At 40.9% G+C, this 27,438-nt stretch overlaps 1 protein-coding gene across 3 annotated transcripts in view; it reads left to right on the top strand.

Annotated features, from left to right (window-relative positions):
• Window positions 1-27,438, top strand: part of LOC111863521 — a 171,530-nt gene that overhangs the window by 84,352 nt on the left and 59,740 nt on the right. For all 3 annotated transcript variants that reach the window (XM_023849892.2, XM_033751095.1, XM_023849891.2), the window contains 6 exons: window positions 2,345-2,466; window positions 3,898-4,049; window positions 11,167-11,441; window positions 12,999-13,210; window positions 18,475-18,616; window positions 25,906-26,030. In XM_023849892.2, the coding sequence (XP_023705660.1) occupies window positions 2,345-2,466; window positions 3,898-4,049; window positions 11,167-11,441; window positions 12,999-13,210; window positions 18,475-18,616; window positions 25,906-26,030 (1,028 nt within the window). The remainder of the gene's footprint in view (window positions 1-2,344; window positions 2,467-3,897; window positions 4,050-11,166; window positions 11,442-12,998; window positions 13,211-18,474; window positions 18,617-25,905; window positions 26,031-27,438) is intronic.

Below are 27,438 nucleotides of genomic sequence, written 5' to 3'. Positions count from 1 at the left end.
CACAGTATAATTATCTTGGCCAAATTCTATCTGAAATTTATATATTATATTTTGTGTTTGAGGATTTCAGTAAATCTTCTAGTATTTATTTTTAAGAATGGGCAAAGTTAGCAGATGAACTGAGTATGTGCTGAACTATTAAATGCTTGAAGACTGATTGGTGCAGTAGAATGTGTTTAACGAGGTCAGGACTGACATATTTACATGGCTTGATGATGTACATATAGGTAACAATTCACACTGTTACCTATAAGCACAGTGGGAACCGAAGTGAAGGCAAATGAAGAAGAGGTAAAGGTCAACCAAGGCAGCCTGATTGCCATGATAAAGTCCAGCCAAGAAAGTGTGAGGGGTGCCCAAGATCATCCAAAGGGACTTGGCAGTCAGATCAAAGGAGCAACTTAGAAGTTCAGAACACAGCTGACAGAAGTCAAAGCCCACGTGGGGTGTGGAGGCTGCAGGAATGCAGTTACCAGTGTTGGAAGGGATAGAGTGCCCCAGGGGCCAGGTTTATCAGCGATCATATGCACAGGACTGAATGACCCACATGCTGATAGTATGAGGACTTTGGCTATCTTAGGAAAATCTGCTGATAGGGATACCCTCAGAACGACTGCCCAAGAGGAAGTGAGCCAGGGCCCAAGAAATGAGTAGGAGACAGTGCCAAGGTGATGGTACCATCATTCCTGCTCCCTCATTACACCCTCAGCAAGTCGACAGCCTAACACAGAGCTGGAAAAGGGAGAAGTAATGCACTGTGATCATTGACACAGGGGCATCAGTGACAGTCACCAGGTCTGACGTCACCAAAGAGAACTGACTCGACCATATGTACTACAGATAGCATCAGAGTAGATCCTCCATCTTGAAGATTGGAGGAGCCCACTGACACCTTGGATATTCATCTCCAGAATCAAAGAGGTGTTCATCCTAGGCCAGGATGTCCTGCACACCCATGACTCATACCTGGATCTGAGGCACCATGTACTATGGAAATGTCATTAAGGCATCCCGGAAAGGGACCACATTCTCCACCCTACAGGAAGTGCAGCAATGAGTTTGTAGCAGCTTGATATGGCAGTCATAACAGTGCTTCTGGAGTCAATGGATAGCCTGAGGCCATCCACAGAGCTGGAGTACCCTGGCTAAGAACATTGGGTCAGTCCTGAAGAGGGGTGTCTGTTACAGTGGCTGGAGACCAGTGGCAATGCAGGCATGCTAGCAGAGTGGAAGCATACTAATGGGGATACACCCAGTAGAGGCTAGAAGGAAGTAGTGGGTGGTTTGTGCCACCCTAAAGAGGGAACAGTTTAATGATGGTGATTTCAGGGTGACCCTATAAGGAATTAAATTTGGACAACGTCTGAAGCAAGACAGTGTCAGCCCCAGGATGGCGTTATTGTGCCATTCATAAGGATTGTCAAAGCAAGGAGGCCCGCTTGGAGCAAAGGAAATGGAAGTAGCCTTGTAGGGTTCTCAAGGCGTGCATCACTAGGCATTGTGAAGCACCAGTCCCTGACAGCTACATATGCGAATAACAACCATTGTCCAACAGCCACATGCATATTCAACAACCAGTCCCTGATAACCATTTCTGCACACAACAGTTGATGAACTCTTGGGGATGGTGTCTTCTAATTAGTCCTCAGAAAAATGGTAGAGAGCGAGATTGAGGGATAACAAGTTGTTATTAAAGCCTGGTACTAAATAATGTGTCTATAGCAACATGCAACAGCCAAGAGCGATATAACAGATTATGATCCAGTAATGCATATTTGTAAACTGTGTAATTACTTGTAAATAAGACAATTCATTTTACAATAAATCCAGTTGCACTCCAAACCCCATGTACAGTCACTATCATTTGACCATATTTATTTATCGTAGACTGATGTAATTTCTCCACTCATGACATAAATACCAATGTTGGATTTTTTATATCGTATTCCATATATATGTCCTTAATTGATACCCGTGTCTTTATACTTACAGCTTATGAGTCATCTTAAATCCATGCTTATGAAATGCAGAATAATATTAAATGCTTTTTCAACATTGAAGTATATCACAATTCTATAGCCGTTCCATTACATGCAACATATTATAGGGATCTGTTTGGATTGTTTTAAAAATTTAAGTGAGTAGTTTATACCTTTTGTTCATTTCTATCGTTCTTTCTCTGAATTCCTGCATCTGCATAAGGCATAGATTTATGTGTTTTCATTGATGCCAATAATTATTGTCATTGCCATCCCTAATTTGATGTTGTGTATGAAGCTAGACACACACCCTTTTGCATGACGTGAAACACGAGAATAATCTAAGAAATTCGTCTGCTCTCTAGGTCAGCTAGTTATAGTTATCGGCGCCAAGAATGTCGTTTGAGCTCAGAAGATCGTTTCACTCAACCACAAGCATTCGAAATGTCTATGGATTCAGATTACCTAGAAAACCAGTGTATTCCACGTAAGTTATTTCTCTTATACATTGTTATTAAAATATATAACAAATTTTACATCAGAAGAGCCTTCAGCTGTTATCTGGGCATTAATGAATTTGAAATGCACATACTGATTGCCAGTGGCTCATTGCTCTTAGAGTAGTTGAAAACATCAAATTGTGTTGCATTTGTTTCCAGAGGTTACACTAGAAGTTGGGACAGGTCTGTTGTATGTTTACTTCATAACTCATTTTATTACATAAAGAGATTTATTGCATATTAATATCATCTTCACAATTTGAAATTCATGTATGAATATTAGGTACAAACAATCCGGTACATTGCACTAGCATTGGTGAATGGAGTTCATCACGTGAAAGTGTGAATTGAACTTAAATAATGTACAGTTGACACAGAAATCATGATGTCACGTGACACGACCTTGGAGGGAGGGGAAGCACATGTGCATGCCTCTCCTAGATATTTCTTGACTTCACCACCTACCCCCTTCCTCTCACTTTCTAGATTTTTTGCTGACTGTCCAGTCCTCGATGCTAGTGAGATTTTTCCAGAATAGCTTTGCTTGAATAATAGTGGTGTGGTGTTCGTGAGTTCCCTAGTTTGGTTCATTCTCATTGTGAGCTAGAAGGAGCATGCAGCACTGGTGTGTGTTGAGCCACTGCATGCTGTGAAGTGAGGAGTCAAGCCAGTGCAGATGGCAGCAACAAGAGCAAGACAAGACTAATGCAGTGACATAGAGTGGAATAGTAACAACAAGATGAAACTGACATCAGCACTGTAGGTGACTCCTGGAAAAACTTCTCTAAAACGAGATAAGCCTTATAGTGTGTAATATACCGAAACATTATGGTTTTCAGTATATCACAGTTTCTTATTTTTATTCACTACATTGTGATCAAGATACCAACCTCTGTTCCATCCTTATTCTCAATTTTTATGAATGTTGTTGTTCATAACTTGTGCCTCCCACAAATTTTGTCTTTGCCCAAACAATTACTTTCACAGACATTTTTATTTCAGATTTTTAGTTCAGACTTTCCTATTTTTTCTCTGCTCCTAGAAGAGGCTTCATCTTCAAAAGGAAATCACACGTTTTAATGTTAATGCACCTTGAATTTTGGCTGTTTCTCTACTGCCCCAAGAAAGCAATGAGAGGCTACAAATGCATCTGTAAATGTTGCCCATTTTCTTTGTTTCTGTCAGCTTGACAGAGAGACATGGGAGTAAACAGCATGTTATGATAAAAACATTTAATACATACAAGAGTTACATGTTTCAAAATAAAGAAACAGCATGGCATCACATCCCAGAAGACCATAGTTCTGATGCTCACTGCCATTAACCCTCGTCTCACACTGTGTTTCGGGAGCATAGCTGTGAAAGTATCTCACATAAATGGCTGGCCGTAAGAAATAATGTCATTTATTTGTTTACAGCTGTGGGTAGGTGTGCATACCGAAATTTTCAACGAGACCGGCAGCTAATCTACACTGATAAGTCTTTATCGGCTTTCAGCGACTCTAGTTGTCAACATGCTTGTGATGTAGAAAGAGAGTTTATGTGCCGATCTTACACATTCTTGAGCACAGTGAGTAATTTTTATTCACATGCTGATACTGTGGTAGAAACAGAGCTCATTATTATCTTAAAGGAGGGTATCAGTTAAACATTATCCTTGGCAAAATGTATGCATGTCTCTATGAAATGAACGTAGGTATATCTTAAGTGTCTTCCAATAACCTTCAACTTTTTGACAGCATGCATTCATGTGACATTTCCAATGTAATTACTGTGCAAAGAACCAAAAGTAATACATATATAACCAGTGATGAATTTAAGATTCAAGTAGTGTAATTAATCAAATGGCCAGATAATATCTGCATTTTAAATGCTTCTGCCTGCCCTGTTGCTTAGTTTATGCTGTTTGTAGAGATCAAAATTTTGAAGTTTTAAGTAATAAATTGGGATCCATTCAATGCATGTGACCAACTTACTGCTAAACATGAATAGCAACTGTCAAATATTTAATTCTAATAATCAAACTTCTGTGATATCATACAGTTTCTTACTCATCTTTCAGCATTTCTACTTTCATGTGATTTAGCTGACAACCAAGTCTCTCTACCTCCAGCTTCCCAGATCTGAGGTTCTTCCTTCCATTCTTCTGCATGACAGTTTTCTAACCTACTGTTCATATCTTAGTTCATAATTCATAATGCATTTACATCCATAAACTGTTACACAAGTACAATTGGACAAGCCAGTTTAAGTCATTACATGGGCCAATCCAAAAGTTACCGAAATTTGAATTTTGCGCGCGAATGGTTATGAGTACATCGAAATACCGCTAGGTGTCTCCTCACACATCCTTCTTGAATCAGTGTGGCAAGCGGCGTCGAGTTGAGTGGTTGGGTTTATTGTTGGTGAACGTATTTCCATTGTTGTGTTTCCGTGAGTTTGCAGTTTTGCGATGGCTGACCTGAGAGAGCAGCGTGTCTGTGTAAAGTTTTGTTTCAAACTTTGGAAAACCGCTGCAGAAACGCACCAAATGTTGAAGCAAGCTTTTGGTGAAAACAGTTTAGGCCAGACACAAACTTACAACTGGTATAAGCGTTTTAAAAATGGCCGAACATTGACTGATGATGACGATCGTTTGGGTCGGCCGTCAACGGGGAAAACACCAGAAAATGTCACGAAAGTTAGGGATCTGATTCTGCAAGATCGTAGACTGACCATCCAAGACCTCTGTAACACCTTGGGACTAAGTTATGGTACATGTCAATGAATTTTGTCAGAGGAACTGAACATGAGGATTGCGGCGAAGTTTGTGCCACGACTGCTGCAAAATGAACAGAAGCAGCATTGCTTGGAAGTCTGCAGGGATCATCAGCAACAGCTTCAAGAGGATCCAAACTTTCTTTCGAAGGTTGTCACTGGTGACGAAAGTTGGGTTTATGGCTATGACCCTGAAAGCAGGCAGCAGTTGTCGCAATGGAAGAGCCCTTCTTCACCTCAGCCAAAAAAAGCTCGACAAGTCAAGAGCAACATGAAGTCCATGTTGATCTGTTTTTTTGATATTGATGGGATTGTTATAAGGAGTTCGCCCCTCCTGGTCAGACAGTCAATAAAGAGTTCTATTGCGATGTTGTAAGGCGTTTGAGGGAGAACATGAGGAGAAAACGTCCAGAGAAGTGGCGCATGAATGACTGGGTACTCCACCATGACAACGCACGACTGCATACGGCTTACATTGTGCAGGAATTTTTGGTTAAAAACAAGATGGCAGTTGTTCCCCACCCACTGTACTCGCCAGACTTAGCTCCATGCGACTTCATTCTCTTCCCCAAGATGAAAATCAAGTTGAAGGGGCGAAGATTTGATACAGTTCAGGAAATTCAAGTGGAAATGCAGACGGTACTAAACACCCTAACAAAGAAAGACTTCCAGGATGCATTTGAAAAGTGGCAGAAACGCTGGGATCGGTGTATGCGCTCCCAAGCGGACTACTTTGAAGGTGATGGTGCAGAATAAGATCTAGGTAAGAGGTAGTAGTTTTATTAATATATTTCAGGAACTTTTGGATTGCACCACATAAAACACTACAAGTCAACAACTCTTAAAAATGTACAGAATGATACACAAGACTATGAACAATATAATCATCTTAAGATCATTGTCCCCCTGCTGAAGCTAGCAACTGAGGATGACATCCCCCAACAATCCAATATAAAGCAACGCATTCCCTTGTACCATCTACATACATCCACACCATACCAGAACCAACTCCAGTCCATCATTCTTTATTTGTTTCATCCTGGTCCATCACAGTAACAACATTATAAAAGGTTAATTTTTATTAAAAAAACACTCCTACAGAGAATGAAAACAGTTTTGTAAAAAATAACGTTTTAATTTATTTTAAAAAACTTTAACATTTTCTATTCTTCTTAATTCGGGGGCAAGCTGTTATGTATTTTAATTCTTATGTTACGTATGTAAGTCAATAAGTAAGTTACAAATGGATATAGAATTTAAACAAATAAGAGTACTGATTTGAAAAATGTTTATATTTCTCAACATAATCTCCCTGTACATTTAGGCACATGTCCCATCGTTTCACAAATCCCTGAAAACCAGCAGCATAAAATTCTTTGGGCTGCTGTCAGAACCAGGCGTGTTCACACGACATGGCCTACCCCATAATGCATGACAGGTTGTATGCTTCCGTTGAATGGCCTTACGAAGTTTCCTGAGGATGTTACAGTAGGAGTTGGCATTTACGGTTTGTCCTTGAGGCTGGACTGTGGTGAGCAGTATGCTTTCGCAATCCCAGAAGACTGTGAGCATCACTTTCCTGGAGGATGGTGTCAGCTTAAACTTTTTTTTTTGGCAGGCAAAGCAGGATGTTTCCACTGCATTGATGCACGCTTTGTCTCGGGCCGGTAATGGTGAACCCAAGACTCATTACCTATGACAGTTCAGGCTAGCATATCATTATTCCATCATGGTAGCGATTGAGATGCTGTAATGCCAGACCCATTCTTTGCATTTTGTGTCGTGGGGTCAGCATGTGTGGCGCCCATTGTGCACAGACTTTGTGGAAACCTAACCTGTCATGCATTATGAGGTAGGCCATGCCATGTTAACATGCCTGGTTCTGACAGCAGCCCATAAAATTTTATGCTGCTGGTTTTCAGGGGCTTATGAAACAATGGGACAAGTGGCTCAGTGTACAAGGAGATTATGTTGAGAAATGAAAGCATTTTTGAAATCAGTACTCATATTTGTTTAAGTTCTATATCCACTTGTAACTTACTTATTGACTTACCCTCATAGTGAACAGTGTTGCATATTTGTACATACAAATCCTGTCTTCCATTAGTGTTATACTTGTGAATGTCAGAATAATGAGATGTGTAGATCTTGTGGTGTTCCCTTGTGTGTTTTCTTTTAGTGTCATGTTCAGCACTTTTTTGAGATTATATATTTGTTTATCCTTAAAAATGACCCTGTATTATCTTGTCCATTATTTACTAATTTATCTTCCATGGTAATTGGCTATATATTCATCATAGTTGTTAAAATCCAAAATTTCCTCTTCTCAGCCTAAATTTACAATTACTGTTGTGGCCAAAGCATTTTCTAATTTTTGCTGCCATTATAGCAATTCTAATTTGGAAGTTATGATTATGATTTTCTGACTAACATGGACTTATATATAAATTTATAAATAAGGAATTGCTGATATTTTTAGTCCAGTAATCCTTAAAAGGTTGTGGTGAGACTGATTAAATAGGCCATTTTATAAGACCTAATAGTTTGTAGTGGTGGTACATTAATACAAATATTAAGGTTATGGACATTACCCATCACCCTCTTTTTTATTTAAAATCCTACTTTTCGGCACTGGATTCTGTCTCCGTCTTCAGATAGAACCCACTCAACTGGACCAAAAATATAGAGCTAGTCCTTATCTCCAGATGGTGTTTTAAATAAAAAAAGGATGATGGATAATGCCCAAAAACATAAGCTTTTTATTCGGCTATTTTATGTTTATTCTGTTCACATTTCCTATTTTTCTCAGTCACATTACATCAATGGTGCTGTCTATTTCAAGGTACTAGCCAAATATTTGCATGAAGGGTTAGGACCTCATTTAGGATAGACAACTTTAAAGGCAAGATTTATGCTTGTAACCTATTGAATAAGTAAGATATTTTACCAATAAACTAATCTTATCAGTGCCGGCAATATCTTCCCATTTCAGTCAGATCTCATGAAGCCAAAGGATATATAATAATAACAGTTTTTGGATTTCATCCCTTCAGCTATACATTTCTGAAGCACTGTCATTTCCTCCAGATCCTGTTCTTTCTGTCAGTATATCACATTTTACTGCTTTTCTTGTTAGTCTCTCAGTTTTGCCTAAAATTGATGTAATATCTTTCATATATTATTTGAACAAGTACAAAAATTTAAAGCATTCAAAGAACATATTGTGACATGTTGCGCAATGGAGGACAACTCCTTCCCCCCAGCAGTGACATGGCGGGTGAGTCAGTGCTCCGTCACCCCCCTCCGCGCGGTGACGTAGCCCCCCTGCACTGTGATGTGGCACAGCTTCCCGCTGTGACACGGCACCGCAACGCAACGCCGCTGTTGACACGGGCAACAGGCAAGAGCGAATGGAATAAAAGCCGGCTGAGCAGCAAGCGAGAGTGAGTGTGTGCTCAACAGTTCTCAAGGCAGCAGTTATGAGTTACGGACGCGTGTGTGAGAATCAGTGATAGTTCGTGATAACCGAGTAATAATTGGGAGTGTGTGATACAGTGACACTTACGAGTATATAGCTTCCATACTGTGAAACATGTAGACTCCTGACAATAGAGTGAATTGAATATTGCGAATAGGTTTATAAAGTGTGAAACCCCGCAACTGTGTTGTAAATAATTGTATCCGAGATTTGTAGGTTGTTAAATAAATCAATTAACAATCCAAACGGCGTCTTCAGTAACGAAACACATTACAATATAATACAAGTGTATTCAGGATTGTGACCTTGTGTTAATGGCTAAGGAAGAAACTGTGCTACTGGGTATGATTGATAGACTAATCAAAATTGGAAGGTGCTATGGCATGGAAATGAATGTGGAAAAAACAAAAGTAATGAAAATTTCGAGACAACCAACCCCAGTCACAATAAAGATAGACCAAAAACAACTGGAGAATGTGAAATGTTTTAAATATTTGGGTAGCTTGTTAACAGATGATGGAAGGTGTACGTGTGAAATTAAATCTAGGATTGCCATGGCAAAAGCTGCATTTAGCAAGAAGAAGAATCTTTTTACCAGCAAATTGGACTTAAATTTGAGAAAGAAACTAGTGAAATGCTACATTTGGAGCATGACTTTGTATGGGGCTGAAACTTGGACACTTAGGGCAGTAGATCAGAAACACCTGGAAAGCTTCGAAATGTGGTGTTGGAGAAGAATGGAGAAGATCAGTTGGACCGATTATGAGAGAAATGAAGAAGTGTTATTTAGAGTCAGTGAGCAGAGGAATATCCTGCACGATATAAGAAAACGGAAGGCTAATTGGATTGGTCATATCTTATGCGGTAACTGCCTTCTAAAAGAAGTTATTGAAGGAAAGGTAGAGGGGCGGGTAGAAATGACCAGAAGACGAGGAAGAAGACGTAAGAAGATGCCGGATGAGCTTGGGGACAGAAGAGGATATTTTCATTTGAAGGAGAAAGCTCTAGATCACATCAAGTGGAGGAACTGTTTTGGAAGAGACTGTGGACCTGTCGTCTTGACAGATTACTGATGAATGAATGAATGAATGAATGAATGAATGAATGAATGAATTCAGGATTGGTGTGAAGAAAACTTGGAAATCAGTTGACCTGGGTTGACACAGTGGATACACTGGGCAGATGCAAGTCTACTTGGAGTTGGCCTTGAAAGGGTTAATATCAAGCAGTTCTATCAGGGCTCACTGAATAACATGCTTACTTTAAATTTTCAACTTAGCTATGTTTAAAAGCAAATGACATTAATGTCTGTCACGAGTGGCCATCATGTTCTTCCTCAAGTGTTTGCACATTTATTTTTATCAGTGTTTCAGCATTAAAGTTAACCATTTCTGCTTTAAGAGATGGCATTAGCTCACTTTAAAATTTAAGAGTATTTTGTTCCTTCCTTAGTTTCAAAAAATGGCAATTAGCTGAACTATTAAATATATCGTCCTGTGGCACATAAACCCGTTTCTAAGCAGTGACTGTGTAAACAGTGCCTGTTGCTGGGTAACGCCTGAAACATACACACACACAATAGAACAGTAGATTTATGCAACCCATTTCTAGGCTACAGCTTGGTCAAAACGTTCTTGCAGAAACGAACATGCATGCAGCAATAGAAAAGTGGCGTTTTCAGTGCGGTCTACATTGAAATGTTATCTTGAAGAAAATTAAGTTGACCACTTCAGTTGAGTGAAGTGAATTAGTTGGATGGGGAGTTAGAGAGTTCAGTTGGGAAATATCCGCTTAACAAAGTGATGTGAACGCAGGAAGCTGAAGAGTCTCCACTGTTAGAATTCATTGCTAGGGAACAGCTGTTGAAGATACAGCAAGCTGGAAAAAGGCCTACTGGGTACTGTAGTAGTCAGTGAATTGTGGATATTAGTAGTGGTGCTGTTATTACTTGTAGTTATGAATGGTGTATATAAGTAGTCAATAAATCCATTCACCAATCCATGCCCTATCTATAGGCACACCCCTAAATTGTGTCAATACTATATTACCAATTGTGAAATATTGAGAAAGCAGTCTTCTGGGATGTGGCACTGTGTAGATGTGGTGTTAACCGACGTTTCGGAGGAACGTATCGCCTCCATCTTCAGGGTAGAGGGAAAAATAAGACCAGTCTGCTTGTACCGGTTCTCACAGTCTCTTCGTTTGCGGATTTCTTATTTTTTCCTCTACCCTGAAGATGGAGGCGATACGCTCCTCCGAAACGTCAGTTAACACTATATCTACACGGTGCCACATCCCACAAGACTGCTTTCACCACCGTGAAAACCTCAAATCTTACATGTGAAATATTAGTATTACTGCCTGTTTAGTTCTGAATGAAATAATAATTTTTAAAGCACAGAATGTAAGTCAACTAATTAGGTTAAGAAATATAATTATGATGTCTGTGTAGGTCGGAAGTAACACAAATCAGTGCTTGCTGAGTGCATCAGTGGCTGCTGGCACAGAACAGGCCTTTAAACTTCAGAATGGGGCTCTGTATGCAGAGAAGCAATGTGGGAGTCTTCAGCCACCTGAACCAGTTCCCCCCCCTGGTAGGCCCGGTTCTGATCCAGGTTCCCGTTATCCTTCTGGCACAGATCAAGATGGTGTCCTGTCCCCATACCCCTGTCGTTACACACTGACATATGAGAAGATAGCAGGTGCTGCTTATGGAAATGCACAGAGGTAAGCTTTATTTATCACATACGAGGGGGGACCCAAAAATAACCGGAAACGACCTGTTGCGTGTGCATGCTTTGTAGTTACGAGTTGTGCTGCTAGGTGGTGTTAGCTGGGGGTCTCCTGCGACTGTTAGTGAGATGGTGTCAGTCTGAGTTAAGTGGTTTGTCTGTGGTGCTCTGTTGTGTGCATTCCTGTTTCAACCCTTTGGCGATTAGTGAGATGGCCGACCAGAAGGAACAATTTTAAGAAATTCTGGATTGTTCTGCACTTCACTCTTCAAGTCGCGGCAAACATTCACGCGGTTTTCTCTTTGGTCATCTCTGAGCAAGCGAGGAACAAATTTTGCAGACACCCGTCTCATGTGCAAACCTTCGGTTAAAATTCACTGGACCGTGCTCCATGAGATGTTCGTTTCCTCAGAAAGTTGGTCAATGGTCATTCGACGATCTTCATCAATTGCACGTTTGATTTTGGCAATGTTTTCGTCATTTCTTCCTGTAGAAGGACGCCCGGGGCGTGGCATGTCTTCTGTTGACATGTTGCCAGATTTGAAACGGGAAAACCACTCATAGACCTGTGATTTCCCCAAAGCATCATCATTAAAGGCTTGCCGAAGCATCCCAACAGTCTCGGCTGCAGTTTTCCCTAACAGAAAGCAAAATTTCATGCACACTCTTTGTTCCTTCTGGTCGGCCATCTCACTAATCGCCAAAGGGTTGAAACAGGAACGCACACAACAGAGCACCACAGACAAACCACTTAACTCAGACTAACGCCAGCTCACTAACAGTCGCGGGAGACCCCCAGCTAACACCACCTAGCAGCACAACTCGTAACTACAAAGCATGCGCGCGCAGCAGGTCGTTTCCGGTTATTTTTGGGTTCCCCTTCGTATATCCTTAGATATCCAATTTTAGGGTAAAGATCTATTTTCCCCTGTGATGTGGAAAATTAAAATTAGTGGCAGAGACTGTTTACATTTTAAACAATGTATAGGGAACAAATTACAGAATTTACAGTAATAAATTGACTTGTTGATTCATTAGAGGAAGGCATGGGTGTTGCCAAGAATTTTTCTTTGGTATGAGTGGTTTGCAGCTCACTGATGAATACTCCTGTTATGTAGCTTCCGCACTGAGAACACAGAAAACAGTTACGTGATAGCTTTCACTGTTGTGTGACATCATGTTTACCGATTGCCTAGCAATGGGCTCCCCTGTTGCGTGAAACCATGTTTACAAAGGCGTTGCTGGGCAACACTTCGTAGCAACCAGTGCGCTTCGGCTCAGCACGGACAAACACTGCTTTCCTTACTATTGTGTAACCTCGTTTCCACTGTTGCGTAACTTGGCACTGACCGTTTATCAAGGGTCTGTCTTTGTGGTAACTCGTTTCACCTCCCGTTGCCCAGCAACGGTTAGACATGTCACACTATTTTAAAATTTACAGTTGTATTAGGTTGCAGTAGTTGATTCAGGCCTATTGACTGAATGAGTTTCACTTTGTGCTTTCCCTAGTTGCAAAGCAAGCATTTAAATATTGATTAATGTGATATTGCAGGGAACCAATTAGGACCAGAGCAGATATTGGAATCAGTGGAGAATGCCTGATAAAATGTGGACAACTGAGGCATCGCTGTCTTGCTGTTTCTCTTGAAAATGTGCGAGGGGGTCGCCAGAGGTGTTACAGTATTGAGCGATCAGCGGACTCAGATGGTGGCTTACTTACCTCAGCCCCAGAGCTTGCATATTTTCAGAAGATATGCCTGCAAGGTAAATTAGCATATGGATTCTCAAAATAGGCTTATTGTTGCTGTTAAATAATCAATGCGTCAGACTTCCAACCATGAAAATATAAAAGAAGTTTATGATAATCACAAACCTCATTTATTATTATTTCCTAATACTATATTTCTGCTCCTTAATATTATGCTGTGTGCCACTTCAAAGTCACTGCTTACTCCTTACCCACAAATCTCGCCTGCACAGCAAAATAATGGGCACATACATGACTTCTGAATAGCTATCCAATTCTTTTGTTTTCCTTCATAAGTATTATCTGCCAAGTTGTCTCAGTGATTTTGGTTCTCAGTTCTACAAGAGACTACATTACAAGTCCTATTTCCTTTAGGTAAAACATGTTGTAACGTGTTTCGTTACTGGAGATGCTGTTCGGTTTGTTAATTGGTTTATTTAACAACCTACAAATCACGGCTACAATTAATTATAACAATATTGCGGGGTTTCACAATTTATAACCCTATTCATAAATCAAATCACGCTATTGTCAGTAGACTACACGTTTCACAGTACGGGAGCTATATAAGTGTCCCTGTATCACACACTCCCAATTAATTCTCAGTTATCACAAACTGTCACTGATTATCACACACTTTCACTTGTAACTCGCCACTGGCTAGATTCCAACTCTGCTCGCAGGCTGCTGCCTTGAGGACTGTTGATAACACACTGGCTCTCGCTTGCTGCTCAGCCGGCTTATATTCCGTTCGCTGTTACCTGTTGCCCGCGTCAACAGTGTCGTTGCGTGCCACATAACAGTGTCTGCGTATAGCCTGCAACGCCGTTACCTCACGCCGTCTTGCATCACCGCTGTTGACTCGCGTTGCATAGCTACCAGGATGCTGGGACTCGGCTAACTTCGGCTCTGCTCGGCGCGTCAGCTCCGGGGGGGGGGGGTCCATCCATAGCTCAACACGTCACACTGCTCCCTCCTTAAGGCTGTTCATCCCGAATAGCCTAACAGTGCACCCCTGTTCCTTTTCCATCCCGTAGTTGTGCTTGCAGTGTCTCCTGTTGTTTCGGCTACTCTTCTTGCAGCGACTATTCTTCGTCTGTTACATCCACTCCCCTCTTAAGACAAAGCGATTTCCTTTCAGCTTGCCAGAAGATCACATTCATCCATCGCTTTCTCCCATGGCACATTCACTCTCACTGGGGAGGCCAGTTTTTCTATTTTACCGGCTCCTCTTCTGTGCCCTGCTTCTTTTTTCGTTTTGGAGGGGGTCAACCCCTCCATAAGTTCCAATTCTTGTGTTTTCATAGGCTGACAGAAGATGCGGCTATTCACCTCGCGATCTCCACGTTGACAATCTCGTAGAAGGTTTTCTCACAAATTCTCCCTCCTAGGTGCGATCGATGTCCTGACCTACACCCTGCGATGGCGTCCTTGGTTGTCACCTTTTCCGTCTGGCATCTGAAGGTTCCCTGGGGAGTTTCCTTCTTGAAGACATTTCTCCAACGTAGTGCCACTGTCGCACGATGGGATGTCTTCCTGCAGGTGGCAGCCAACTTCATCCGAGAATCATAATTTCCTTGGGTCCAAGATTTCCTGAAGATGTTCCTCCTACGCCATGCCACTGTTGCACGGCGGGACACCTTCCTGCAGTTTTCCTTCTGCCGTTCCTCTTTCACATGGAGGCTTGTCCCTCTGCGGGCTACGGCCAACTTCTTCCGGGGTCCACAACTTTCCCGTGTCGGATTCTTAATATTCCGCTTCTTTTGGTCCCTACGCCTTTTCTTCCTTGGTTCTCCGACCGGCATTACTTTGGCGTCTTTTACGGGTACCTCTCGTAGATCTGCCGCCTCAGGTTTCCTGTTCGCTGAGGCCGGATCTTCTTCTTCTTGACGTGCCTCCATTACTAGGCAGGCCATCGTCGCTCCGACCAGCATTACTATGGGGACCTCTTCTTGTTGTGCCACAGGTTTCGTGTCCACTGGGCAGGCCACCGTCTCCTTTTGGGTAATCGGCATCAATTCATCTTCAGGTTCACTGAACGGTATCACTGCAACGTCGTCTACAGGGACCTCTTCTTGTTGTTCCGCCTCAGGTTTCATGTCCACTGGGGCCGGCTTTTCTTCTTCTAGATGTGCCTCCATCCCTTGGCAGGCTATCATCTTTACGTCTCTTTCGGGTTTAAATGCGCACACCATCTCCATGTGGCTGGTGCCCATTATTTCTCGCATGGCTTCCGTCCTTGCTTCGATTGCTCTCATTCTTGCTTGGGTAGCTTTCGTCTCTGCATCCAACTTTTCTCCCCAGGTGGCCATCTCTTCTCGCCAGGCTTTCGAGTCGGCATCTGCTTTATCTCGGTTTGCCCTCATCTCTTCTTGATGGGTTTCCATGCTGGCGTCCATCCTTACCAGCATTTCCATCATCTGCTGCATCTCCATTTTGTAGCAGTAAAATACTTGATGCACAATAATTCAATTATTCGTTGAGACGTGTGTAAGTCCAAATCCCACTTCTGACACCAAATGTAATGTGTTTCGTTACTGGAGACGCCGTTCGGATTGTTAATTGGTTTATTTAACAACCTACAAATCACGGCTTCAATTAATTATAACAATATTGCGGGGTTTCACAATTTATAACCCTATTCACAAATCAAATCACACTATTGTCAGTAGACTACACGTTTCACAGTACGGGAGATATGTGTCCCTGTATCACACACTCCTAATTAATTCTCAGTTATCACAAACTGTCACTGATTATCACACACTTTCACTCGTAACTTGCCGCTGGCTAGATTCCAACTCTGCTCGCAGGCTGCTACCTTGAGGACTGTTGATAACACACTGGCTCTCGCATGCTGCTCAGCCGGCTTATATTCCGTTCGCTGTTACCTGTTGCCCGTGTCAACAGCGTCATTGCATGCCACGTAACAGTGTCTGCGTATAGCCTAGCAATGCTGTTACCTCACGCCGTCTTACGTCACCGCTGTTGACTCGCGTTTCATAGCTACCAGGACGCTGGGACTCGGCTAACTTCGGTTCCGCTCGGCGCGTCAGCTCCGGGGGGGGTGTCTATCCATAGCTCAACACATCACAATATTTCTGATAGTTAAATTCATACAGAGCAGGTTGGTATAGTGGCAACCCTATGCAACTCTATTCATGAGTAAAATAAGAATCATCAAAGCTTTGACAAGTGTCCAAGTTCAGTCACTTGCCTTACTTCTAAATTTTAAGCAAGCTCAGAACAGTGCAAACCCATTAAAACTGTCTTTTTGAGATTCCGTCATATCAAATTGTACTCAGTCTCTCTCATTCACCTCAGTACAAGTAACAAAGCACATTTTCAGACCATTTTAGATTTGTTAATGCAAGATGCAGGCACTATCTCCATAAACAAACTGCTAACCTCTCATGCTTTCAGGGGAGCACATATTATGCTAGGATCTGCCATTTGACCACAAAAGTCTAATGAATGTGTGGGAACATCCCACATACTATCACGCTGTTTCACCGATCAATGGACAACACTCACTCCTAAGACAATAGCACACTGCTGAAGATTGCTGTCAGCTCTCATATTTATACAACACCCGCTGTCCAGCTCACTTTTCACCATCACGCACGCTAACCAATCACATTGCTTCCAGTGCTCGCATTTATACAGCACTCGCGGTCTAGTCCACATTCAGATCATCACATGCTAGCCAATCAGTGCTCACAATCGCAACTGCAAGTTTTGCTCCTCCATCAAGCATGGTATAAAAGGCGGAGCCCAAAGCTCACAGTCATCAGTGACCACATCAGCTACTCAGCCATCACACCTAGTCCAGAGTGATCGGTCTTCAGAGTCGTTGGCTTTTCACTGCATCAGGGATGGCTGCCTCGGCTCTCCGGCGGTCATGCCCAACACATCAGGCAACTGGTGCAGCTGCCACAACTCCAGCGACCGCACTCCGCAGCAAGACGTCATCCAGCAACCACGCTCTGCGACCAGGCAACTTCCGGCGACTGCCGCACTGCGACCAGGCAACATCCGGCAACTGCCACACTGCAACCAGGCAACATCCAACAACTGCCGCACTGCAACCGGACAACTAACTCAGCTGCCGCAACATTAACCAACACACTGTACCAATATCTATTTCTACTGGTGCATGCAGCCCTACTTCACCGGCCAGACAGACCAGCCAAACAGCCGTAAAACTCTATCTACCACAGTGGAACAAACAGCCCTTTTCAGGGCCCACAAACTTTCCGAAGTGGTTGTCTATTGGAGTATCGACAAATCCCATGAATGAAAAAGCACAATTTCAAATAGTACCAAAGTGATACTTAAATCCACACTCATTCCACTTTGTTGATGAATGCTTATTCTCTGAAAAATGACTCATCCATTTAAAGGTTATGTAAATAGCTTAAGTTGACAATATTGACGTATATATGTAGATATATTTTTGAATAGCTTAATGTGTAACCATTGTGTTTTGTTCAGTTTTCTTGTGTGAAAACTTCAGTTGTACTGTGCATATGTTTTTATGGTATATTTAAATCACACAGTCATTTTGACTGACATTGAATCCAGAGAATTCAGTGTAATGTAATGTAATGTAATGTAGAAGAGGAAATGTGAGAAAGAACTTGTGATTTGAACATAAGTTTAAGTGTCGTAATTGTGTCTTTTCAGAGTTTCTTTTTATTCTTTTGTCCAAATTCCCCCCCCCCTCCATGCATTTGTTCCTTCATATTGTTTGATTAATACATGCTTCAAATAATTATCACATTTTAATTGCAGTACTGATTTTTACAGAATTAATTCATATAATTTATTATCACAGTGGCGTACTTCCATGCCAAAGATGTCCACTTTTCTGTGACTTGTGCTCTNGTCTGCTTTTACCGGTTCTCACGGTCTCTTTGCTTGCAGATTTCTTATATATTTTTTCTTCTACCCTGAAGATGGAGGCGATACGTTCCTCCGAAACGTCGGTTAACACCACATATACACGGTGCCAAATCCCAGAAGACTGCTTTCTTCAGGCCATATGGACATTGAAAGCTTATAGGAAAATTCACTTGTATGAACAACACAATAGCAACTGAGGCAGATGTAATTTATTATGGAAATATTTTTTTATAATTTATAGCCAATTATTTTGGAGATATTTCTATATTTATGTAGTTGCTTTCTTCATATTTTACTAAGCATTTTACTGAAAGATGAGGTAACCAGTATAAGACAAACTCAAGCATTATTATATATCCCTTGGTTTCTTTTACAGGAAGGATTTGCCCTAAAGCATGGGCATTCACAAGGGTTCCCAGCTATGAACTTAATGCACCAAATGCAATAGAAATTAAGAATATGTTTGGACGACGTCAGTGTCAAGATCAATGCCTCCAGGAATCACGGATTGTATGCAGGTGGCGTATTGTAGCTCTTATTTAATGTGTATGTGTTTCAACAACTCTCTTCATTCATACTCTTATCAGAACTATGGGTTTACTGAAATTTATCTTAAGTAATGCAATAAACAGAAATAAATTATAACATGTGAGGTATGTTATTTAAATTACTTTAAATTGACTCATCAGGATACATAGATTAAATCTTTTCAGAACGCTGTTTCCTATGCAGTTTGACAACATCTTGAATAGAACATTAGAGAGTAATAAGTTAATATATGTAACATACACTGATTAAATGGTATTAGTTGGTTCCTCATGATATAGTACACTGAGTGACGTGAAAAACATCAATTTGTATTGTCACATGTTAGTGACTCAACACAGGGTTTGGATTGATCATTGGAATTATTGAACACTTGTAACTACAAGTAACTCTAACAGTTTCATGGATCTACAGACACTTCAAATCCCTGTACTGCCACACAAATAAAGTCTTCTGTGTTCTGACCAGGCATTGCTAGGTAGCGGCTCCAAACAGTGGAGGTTCTTCTGCTATGTTCTTGCTGGGTGGTGACTAGCTCACAGCTAACTCATGGCTGCAACTCATGACCTAACCATGCCTGATCAACTAACTTGCCTCATTCACCCAAACCACACTATATAGCCTTGGCATGGACCACATAGGTAACACCACCTCCAACAGCTCTTTTATTGTTGCATATTCATTCTTTGCCATGGACAGGTGTGTTGTTTGTGGTCAAAACGCGTTTAGGTTGCTGCTAACTACTAGTAGCTGTCTCTTCCAGGTTTCATATCAAATTTCTACCTCCTTAATGCTGCTCCTTAGCTTATCACCATTTCATCTTCTCTGAGCATATGTGCGTGTGATGTCTGTGATCAGTCTTGGAAATGGCATTTCAACATCATGCTGGGGTCGGCACTACTTCAGACTTGACATGGGCAGAACTTTTCAAAGTGACTGGTGCTCCTACAGAGCCAGCACATAAGCTGTTGGTAGTCTCTTCTTTCAGTTGGCAGGTGGCCAGCTCCTCCACAATACCCTATCATTCATTTTCCTGAGCCTGATGGAAAATCCTACTCTCTCCTTTTATGACTCCCAGCTCTAGGGTGTGCCTGAGGGTCTCATTGAGTGTCTTCTTGTCAACCAGAAGTAGCACTGTTTTATGCCTTGGTATCTTATGCATTGCCTGGCTCCCTATGAATGTGGTCCTCGCACATTGCAGGAAAGGCATGGTGCCTCAACTCTACAGTGGCAGTGGCAAACTTTTTCAGGGACTCACCAAGGATTTGGGCCCATGCTATCAGTTGATTGTGGTATGCTCTGACTGAGTGTTTATTCACAGATCAGTCCTCAAGCGCTCCAGTAATCTCCTTGTATGTCACTGGCTTAGGGACTCCATGTAGAACACTGGAAGCAAAGCCCTGCAGGGCTCATGGCTTCTGTCATGGTGCCCATTTATAGTGGTTCCACTATGGCCTCTATGTTTTCTTGATTAGTCTCCCATTTTGACACTTATTTTGGTCGGCTGGGATTATGGCCTTCATTTCTTCCAGGCCATTCCTAATTTTCACTCAGCCTTTCCATTATGACTACCAGACTTTTGAATGTGACCATGATTATCCATCTTGTGAATTCCAGTCCAGTCAGCCCAACCAGTCAAATTAATCCCACTTCTGACACCAGTTGTCGTGTGTTAGCGACTAGACATGGGGTTTGGATTGTAATTGTATTTATGAACAATTATAACTCATAACTACAGGCAACTATAACAGTTTCATGGTTTTACACACTGTAAAGATCATCATACTACAGGAAACATGACGTCTTCTATGTCTTCACAAGCTGGTGCTATGTAACTGCTCCCAACAGTGGAGAATCTTCTTCCATACTCTTGTCCTTGGTGGATGGCAACTGGCTGACAACTAACTCATGGCTACAACTCAAGACCTCCTAGCCTTGACTGAGTAACTTGGCCTGGTAAATTGGTGCTGGCACTCACCAGCACAGTCATTCTTGGTTCCAAGTCCCATGGGATTCATGAAAATATACTGTTTCATGGTTCTGGGATTTGTGTGTCAGTTCCCACCAACTAACTTCCAGTGCTGCAGACCCTCACCAGCACAGTCATTCTTGGTTCCAAGTCCCATGGGATTCATGAAAATATACTGTTTCATGGTTCTGGGATTTGTGTGTCAGTTCCCACCAACTAACTTCCAGTGCTGCAGACCCTCACCAGCACAGTCATTCTTGGTTTTGGGTCCCATGACCATATTTTTGTTCCTTCTAGACTTTTACACGTTTTGAAATGGCCTCTGCTTCATCAAGAGGAGGAGTCTGACTCTTGGTGAAGAAGGCAAGTTAGTTCGACTAGTCAGAATCAGAGTTATTCATACTTTGCTGCTGGTGGTTTACCACCAATCAGTTCGTCTTGGCACCAAGCCACATGAGGCTCATGACCAGATTGTTCTTTCCGCTGCTGATGCTGCACCCTTGCAGTCTAGTCCTTGTGTAAAATTCTCTCTGACAAGTGGGTGTGTTCTCTCTTATGATTATGCTTGGCCTTCTCAAGTACATATTGTGAATATAGCACATTACTGAAAGTTCTTCCTTATGCACTATATACAAGTCCTCTGTCAGTCCAAGCTTTGCATAGCAGATCATGTCTATCTTGCATATCTTACGTGACAACAGCAGCTTAACCACTTAAACAGTCATAAGCTTGACCACTGCCAAGATTAAGCATCTTATATATTCTTTGTCTGGCTTTACCTTTTCCTACTTTGACTAGTTATCTCATTTGCCCTAGCTATACAGCCAAGGCATGAACTGCAGAGATAACACTGCCTCCAACAGTTATACTATTGTTTCATATTCATTAGTTGCTGCAGACATGTTTATTAGTTGCTGTGGAAACGTGTTTAGATTGCTGGTGCCTAGCAATGGCTGTCTCTTTCAGCTTTCATGAAAGAAGTCGTAAGTCTTCCTTAGTTATTACATCATATACAAGTACTTAGATCTTCTACTAATGCAAATATTTTATAAATCTCAAAGAGAGAACAATGCACTCACTGCAATGGCCGTAAGAACTAAACGAATACATTGAACAATAAATACAAACACACACACATATGTACATGTATATACAGGATTATTGAGCTTGTAATATAGATGAATCCTTCAAGGATTTAATGAGCATGGGATCTTTTGTGCAGGATGAAAGAAAAGTCCACCTGATAACATGAAGAAAGTGAATCTTTTTATTGGGAAATTATGTACTGTCTTATATGAATATTTATTCAAAGTGCTTATTATTTCCTTGCTTTCTTATATCAATGTATGAGATACATATGGACAGAGAAATACCGTATTTACGCACGTATAGGCCGCAGCACAATTTTCAGACAAATTATAGAAAAAATAATTTTCTTGGAATATTATTTCAGGAGTATTACACCCTGTATTACTAATTATGAATATATATTTTTTTTAAATGAAGTGTGATTTCGAATATTTCGAATATAAGCTGCACCCCAGTTTTCCTCTTGAATTTTTGGCAAAAAATGTGCGGCCTATACATGCGTAAATACAGTAAATCACTTTAGACTGTGCTTTGTCAGGTTAGATTACTGGTTCTGATTGTATAGTATGGTTTATATTAATTTCTTGGTTGTGTAATATTACTAAGATATGGAAGTGGATAGAATGATATTCGTATTTTACATGGCTGCTACATTATACTCGCATCAATGTCTTTTGTGTGCAGTCATATCTGAATATTATATGTATACATTTTTCTAGCCAGATGCATTATTCACTGCCACAAGCAACAAATATTTTGTATCAACCAGGAGAAACAAGAATCTACATTTCATATAAGATTTGAATTTCACTTGGTTGACATTTTTGTGCTATGTTACTTTTAACATTCTGACATCTTGTTATACAAGGCAAGAAAACTGATTGATTTATATGAAATAGATGATTATTCTCCAATTACTGCCAGACCACACATACAGTAGCAGTTTTATCACACTGAGGCATGGGTAATCAGTCCTTGCAAATTGTTAAGATGCTTGACAGTAAAATCATGTGTTTCATTGAGATGTTCACAGCCTCAAGATCACTTCAGTTTCACTCATACACAGTAAAGTAACAGCTGCACATGAGCTTAAATATTCAGATTATGCAACAGTAGTTCACGTGTGTGACTGGTTGCTGCAAATGTGTGTGACAGTGTGACATAATCATGGATCCATAACTGCTATTTGCAACTGATGAGGCAAAGTTTTGCCTTAGTTGTCATGTCAGTATGCAAAACATATGAGCATGAAGTGAAGATAATTCCGATGCCATTCAACAGATCCTGTTACACAGTGTAGATGTAGGGATATGGTGAGTTTTTAGTGTGTAGGGAATGTCTTTCAGGAAACCATGAGTTCAGAAAGGTATGCAAGCAACATATTGAATCTGTTCTTCAAATAACTAATGGCTAAGGAAAGACAATATGGGTACTTCCAGCAAAACTGCTACAGAACATACTGCTACTAAGTCTGTGGTGCTATCTATAAGATGTTGAAAAAAAATCATCTCTGGGGCAGTTTGAACAGAGCATACACAAAAATAACACTTTCACCGCTGTAGCTTTCAAGAATGAAATCATAAATATCAGTATCCAAGGATGAAGTTCAGAAAGTGTTCCAGAGCTTGTTAACACTTTGCAGACCGGCAATTTAAATATTTAAATCATCCTGCAGACCGGCATTTTTATACCTACTACCCTAACTTGTGCACTGTTCACTTTAAAAATTAATATAAAATCTCCTTATTAATTTTATGAATTAAATTTTTTTAGAACAGTTACCAATGCTTCTAGAAGTGTTTGAGGGTGTGATATTTCTCGAAACATTCCCCTCTGTGAAGTGGCATTACACAAAACTTGCAAATGTAGGCAGTCCTACTCCTTTTCTTGTGAATTGCACAAACACGGCATTGCCTAGAAGGCTGCTTCCCCTTGAAATGTTCACTCTTCACAATTTTCGCAAGGGTATGTTTCTGCATATCACCCAAGAGTCACCTAGGGGGGTCAAAATGAGGCCTGCATGGGGTGGGAGTAGACAGCCCCGGTCGTACTAAGCCTTTGTGTGACCCTGGTTCTGCCGCCACCATGTGGTCTGTAGCCCAGGCTTTTGCCACATTCAGCAGAAATGCCTTGTATTTCAATTTAGAATGAGGGTTTAGATTTTTGAAAACCAAAAATGAATTGAAAATGGCACAATTTATAAGCCACAAGGCAACCTTCTTTGTCCACTTTACTGTTTTCCGAGGATGAGAATAATAGGCCAAGTACTGATCGGCTCTATCAACTCCCTTCATGAACATATTATACTCGGAAATACAAACAGGCTTCTTTACCTGTCCATGTCTCCTTTGAACATCAACCATGCTCGAACTGTGAATTGTGGAAATCATATTCACAACACGAGTATCCTTATCTCCAAAAAACAGTTCTGCCACTTCAAGACACTTGTGTTAGGTCCGATGGAATTTGCTTCACCCCTGGATTTCCAGTAAACTGCCCCAAAGCAGGCATTTTGTCTACTTTTACCCATGTGGCTGTCCCCACAATGTTTCTACCCACACATTTGTCGGAGCTACGGTAACTTTCACTTTCACTGTCTATGGTCACAATTTTTTGTTCGCTCCTGCCACACTCACTATCAGACTGTGAGTCACTATCACTAGCAGATTCACAAGGGACGTCAGATAGCTCATCGAAGAAGAAGTAAGATATTTCTTGTTCTCCAAGAAATCGCTTGGGTGTCAACCACTTTGATCTTTGATCCATATTGAACTACTGACTGACAGCTTGCTACATAAAGCTTGAAGAAATAAAGGCATTTATTTTCCTTTGGAGGTGCATAGAGTTACAGTGAGGTCTAGTAACTGATTGGTCAGCAGACATTCCAGAGCCTTATAACGCAGCTGCAAGCAGCTACGTGCTAGCTAGGTGGGGCCAGAGAGATGTACATGTTGCAACTTATCATGTTTTAAAAGCCTGTTAACACGCGAATGGTCCACCATGTTTAAAAGCGAAAAACCTTTTAAAGGGTGCGTGGACCGCAAAGTGTTGACATGATTTGAGGCATGCCTGAAAGCAGAAGAGAGCCACTTCCAGCAGTTTTTAAAAACATGACAAGTTTGTGTTGCCTTTTTACAGCACTTAGTATTAAAACTGTTTGAGAAGCACACAGAGAAGACCACTGTACTGTTCCCACTGCAGTCCTGTCACTACCACTGCATTTCCTTCTTCCCTGAATGTCCTGCAGTCCATAATGTGTAGGCCTATATGAGACATAGTTCATTGTTCAGAGATCCGTTGCTTGATAACTCTGGAGAAACATAAAAAAAGTAGGAATTAGTATTAATAAATAGTTTTCAGTATTTTTGAGCTCATTCTTCCTCATTTTTCAGTAGTCATAGACAAGCAGAACACTCTGGCCCATGGAAAAAGTAGACTTAAATAACAAAGACAAAACAACTCCATCCAGTGTGACTAATGGAGTTTTTACTACTTGAAAACTCACCGCCCTTACATGTTTCGGTCCTTATAGACCATCATCAGAGGGAACATCGATACTTTTTTTGGAAACTACTATCACAGTGGGTGTTTTGAGTGTTAAAACACATATACATACAATGTTTGTAATGCACAGTATATACAAAATACAACTTTTCCACAACTACAGCAGCTTTCTTGGTATATTAAAGTTTTTAAAGTTTTTTAAAACTTTGTTATTTAAGTTAAAATTTATAAACCAAGTAGGTTCATGTTCCTTCTCCTATCCTCCTCCTTGATGGGGGCTGATCTTGTGCCACCTCTCTATCTTAGAAGGAGATTCTTGGTATCGTCCTGTGTTTGTTTGTGGCGTGTAATTTGTTAGTGTGACGGACCATAATGAAACAAATTAAAGACTTAAATAAATTTGTATGGACACTGCCGCACCAAATGGAGAAGAAAAGTTTGACTTAAAGCTCATCTGATTGAACTACCTGCAGTCTGTTACACTTGTAGCACAATGCAATTTAATGACATGGAAATGAATTGAAGTTTCCAGAACTACTAAAATCTAATACCAGCAATTATACATGGTCTGCATAAATTCTGAAAGGCTGGACTATACATTAAAAATATACCAATCAAAGTTTTGGCAGCATATTTATATGTGAACAGTGATTCTCATTCGAAGCATTTGTGACAGTCATGCTCTTGTACTTCATGCAGATCAGCAACATACTATGGACGGGATCGGGTGTGTAAATTGAGCCCAGATACGAGACGCTCCCTACCTCAGCACTTCAGGCGGGCAGCTGGTGATGTTGACTACATGGAAAATGAGTGTGCACAGCGTAAGTTTCTAAAATCATATTTGTGGCCTGTAAGGATGAAACTAGAGTATGGCTGAAGTTATGGACATATACCCTAAAACACCCTCCATTATAAAAACTAAAAACCTGTCAAAGACTTAAAAATGAATTTCAAGTAGTAGTAAAGATAGGGGCAAATCAAATATCAGGTATGAGAGGTTGTGCGATGAATTATTGTGGGCTCTAGATTTGATGATTGGATTTACTGGACACATCTATTATAATTACAGCTAACTATGACAGCTTACAATCAATGACTTGCTCCATTCTTTGCTGGATCATGAGCATCTTCTCTTCCACTATGACATATGAAGAATTCCTGCTTCCATCTTGAACTGCCTTGAAGAACGTTAGTCTGACAACTGAACTTTAAAGTCAAAGTCAAAGTGAAAGTTACTTTATGACTGGCAGTTTACCACCAATTAATTCATCTTAGCACCAGGCCCCTTGAGATCCATGACCAGAGATATTCTTCAACTGAACCCTTCCAGTAATAGCCTTTATGTAACATCCTCTCTGACAAGAAGATGGGGTTGTGTCTTGTGAATATGCTTGGCTTTCTGTCAAATGTACATTTTGCACGTATAACATGTTATTGAAAATTCTTTTTGCATTACACACAAGTTCTCTATCAGTACAGGCTTTACAGAGTAGATCGTGACTATGTTATATATATATTGTACTACTGTGTCAGCTTAGTCCTATGAATGGTGATAAGCCATACCACTGCCAAGTTTAAGGCTCTTATATTTTCTGTGTCTGGCTTCACCTTATCCTATACTGCGAACATGTTCATTTTTTGTGATTTTGTATGACTTCTGCTTGTCGCCTGCACAATTTTGTTATATGGGTATAATCATATACATGTGGAAGGTTGAAAGCTGTGTGCAAATTGCTGACAGGTGTGCGCCTTGGAAAATTTCCAGTGTGGTGCACAGAACCTTATTTTGCATACACTGCAATTATAAGAGGTAGGTATCTGCTGTTAATTGCCAGGCAGGAGAAGCGTAAATCATTACTGATCTGATCAGTGCCATTTGGAAGGTTAGTTTCATGTCAGCGCGTAAATGCTCAGGTTTGAATAGGGAGTAGATTCCTATAAATATTCTGAAGACCTTGGTTTCAGTCATTTCTTTGTGCCTGAGTCTTATCTTTATCGATTTTTATGTTCCAATGCCACACCATGCCTCAGTAACAACACCACCTCGCTGCAGCTTTCTAAGAAGATAACCCCCTTTGCAGTCTGTCACATATATACAGGTGTCATCGGCAGAGAGACCGAGATAGACACTACCAGGTGTTTGGGGCATATCATTTATACTATATTGACTGTACAGTGTGGGGGACATGACAGAATCTTATGGCACCCTGGCTTGTATATCCCTTGCCA

Source organism: Cryptotermes secundus, unplaced genomic scaffold (genome assembly GCF_002891405.2).
Source record: "Cryptotermes secundus unplaced genomic scaffold, Csec_1.0 scaffold89, whole genome shotgun sequence".
In the NCBI taxonomy this organism is placed as follows: Eukaryota; Metazoa; Arthropoda; class Insecta; order Blattodea; family Kalotermitidae; genus Cryptotermes; species Cryptotermes secundus.
Note: the sequence above shows the minus strand (reverse complement) of the source record. Positions and strands in the feature narration are given on the sequence as shown.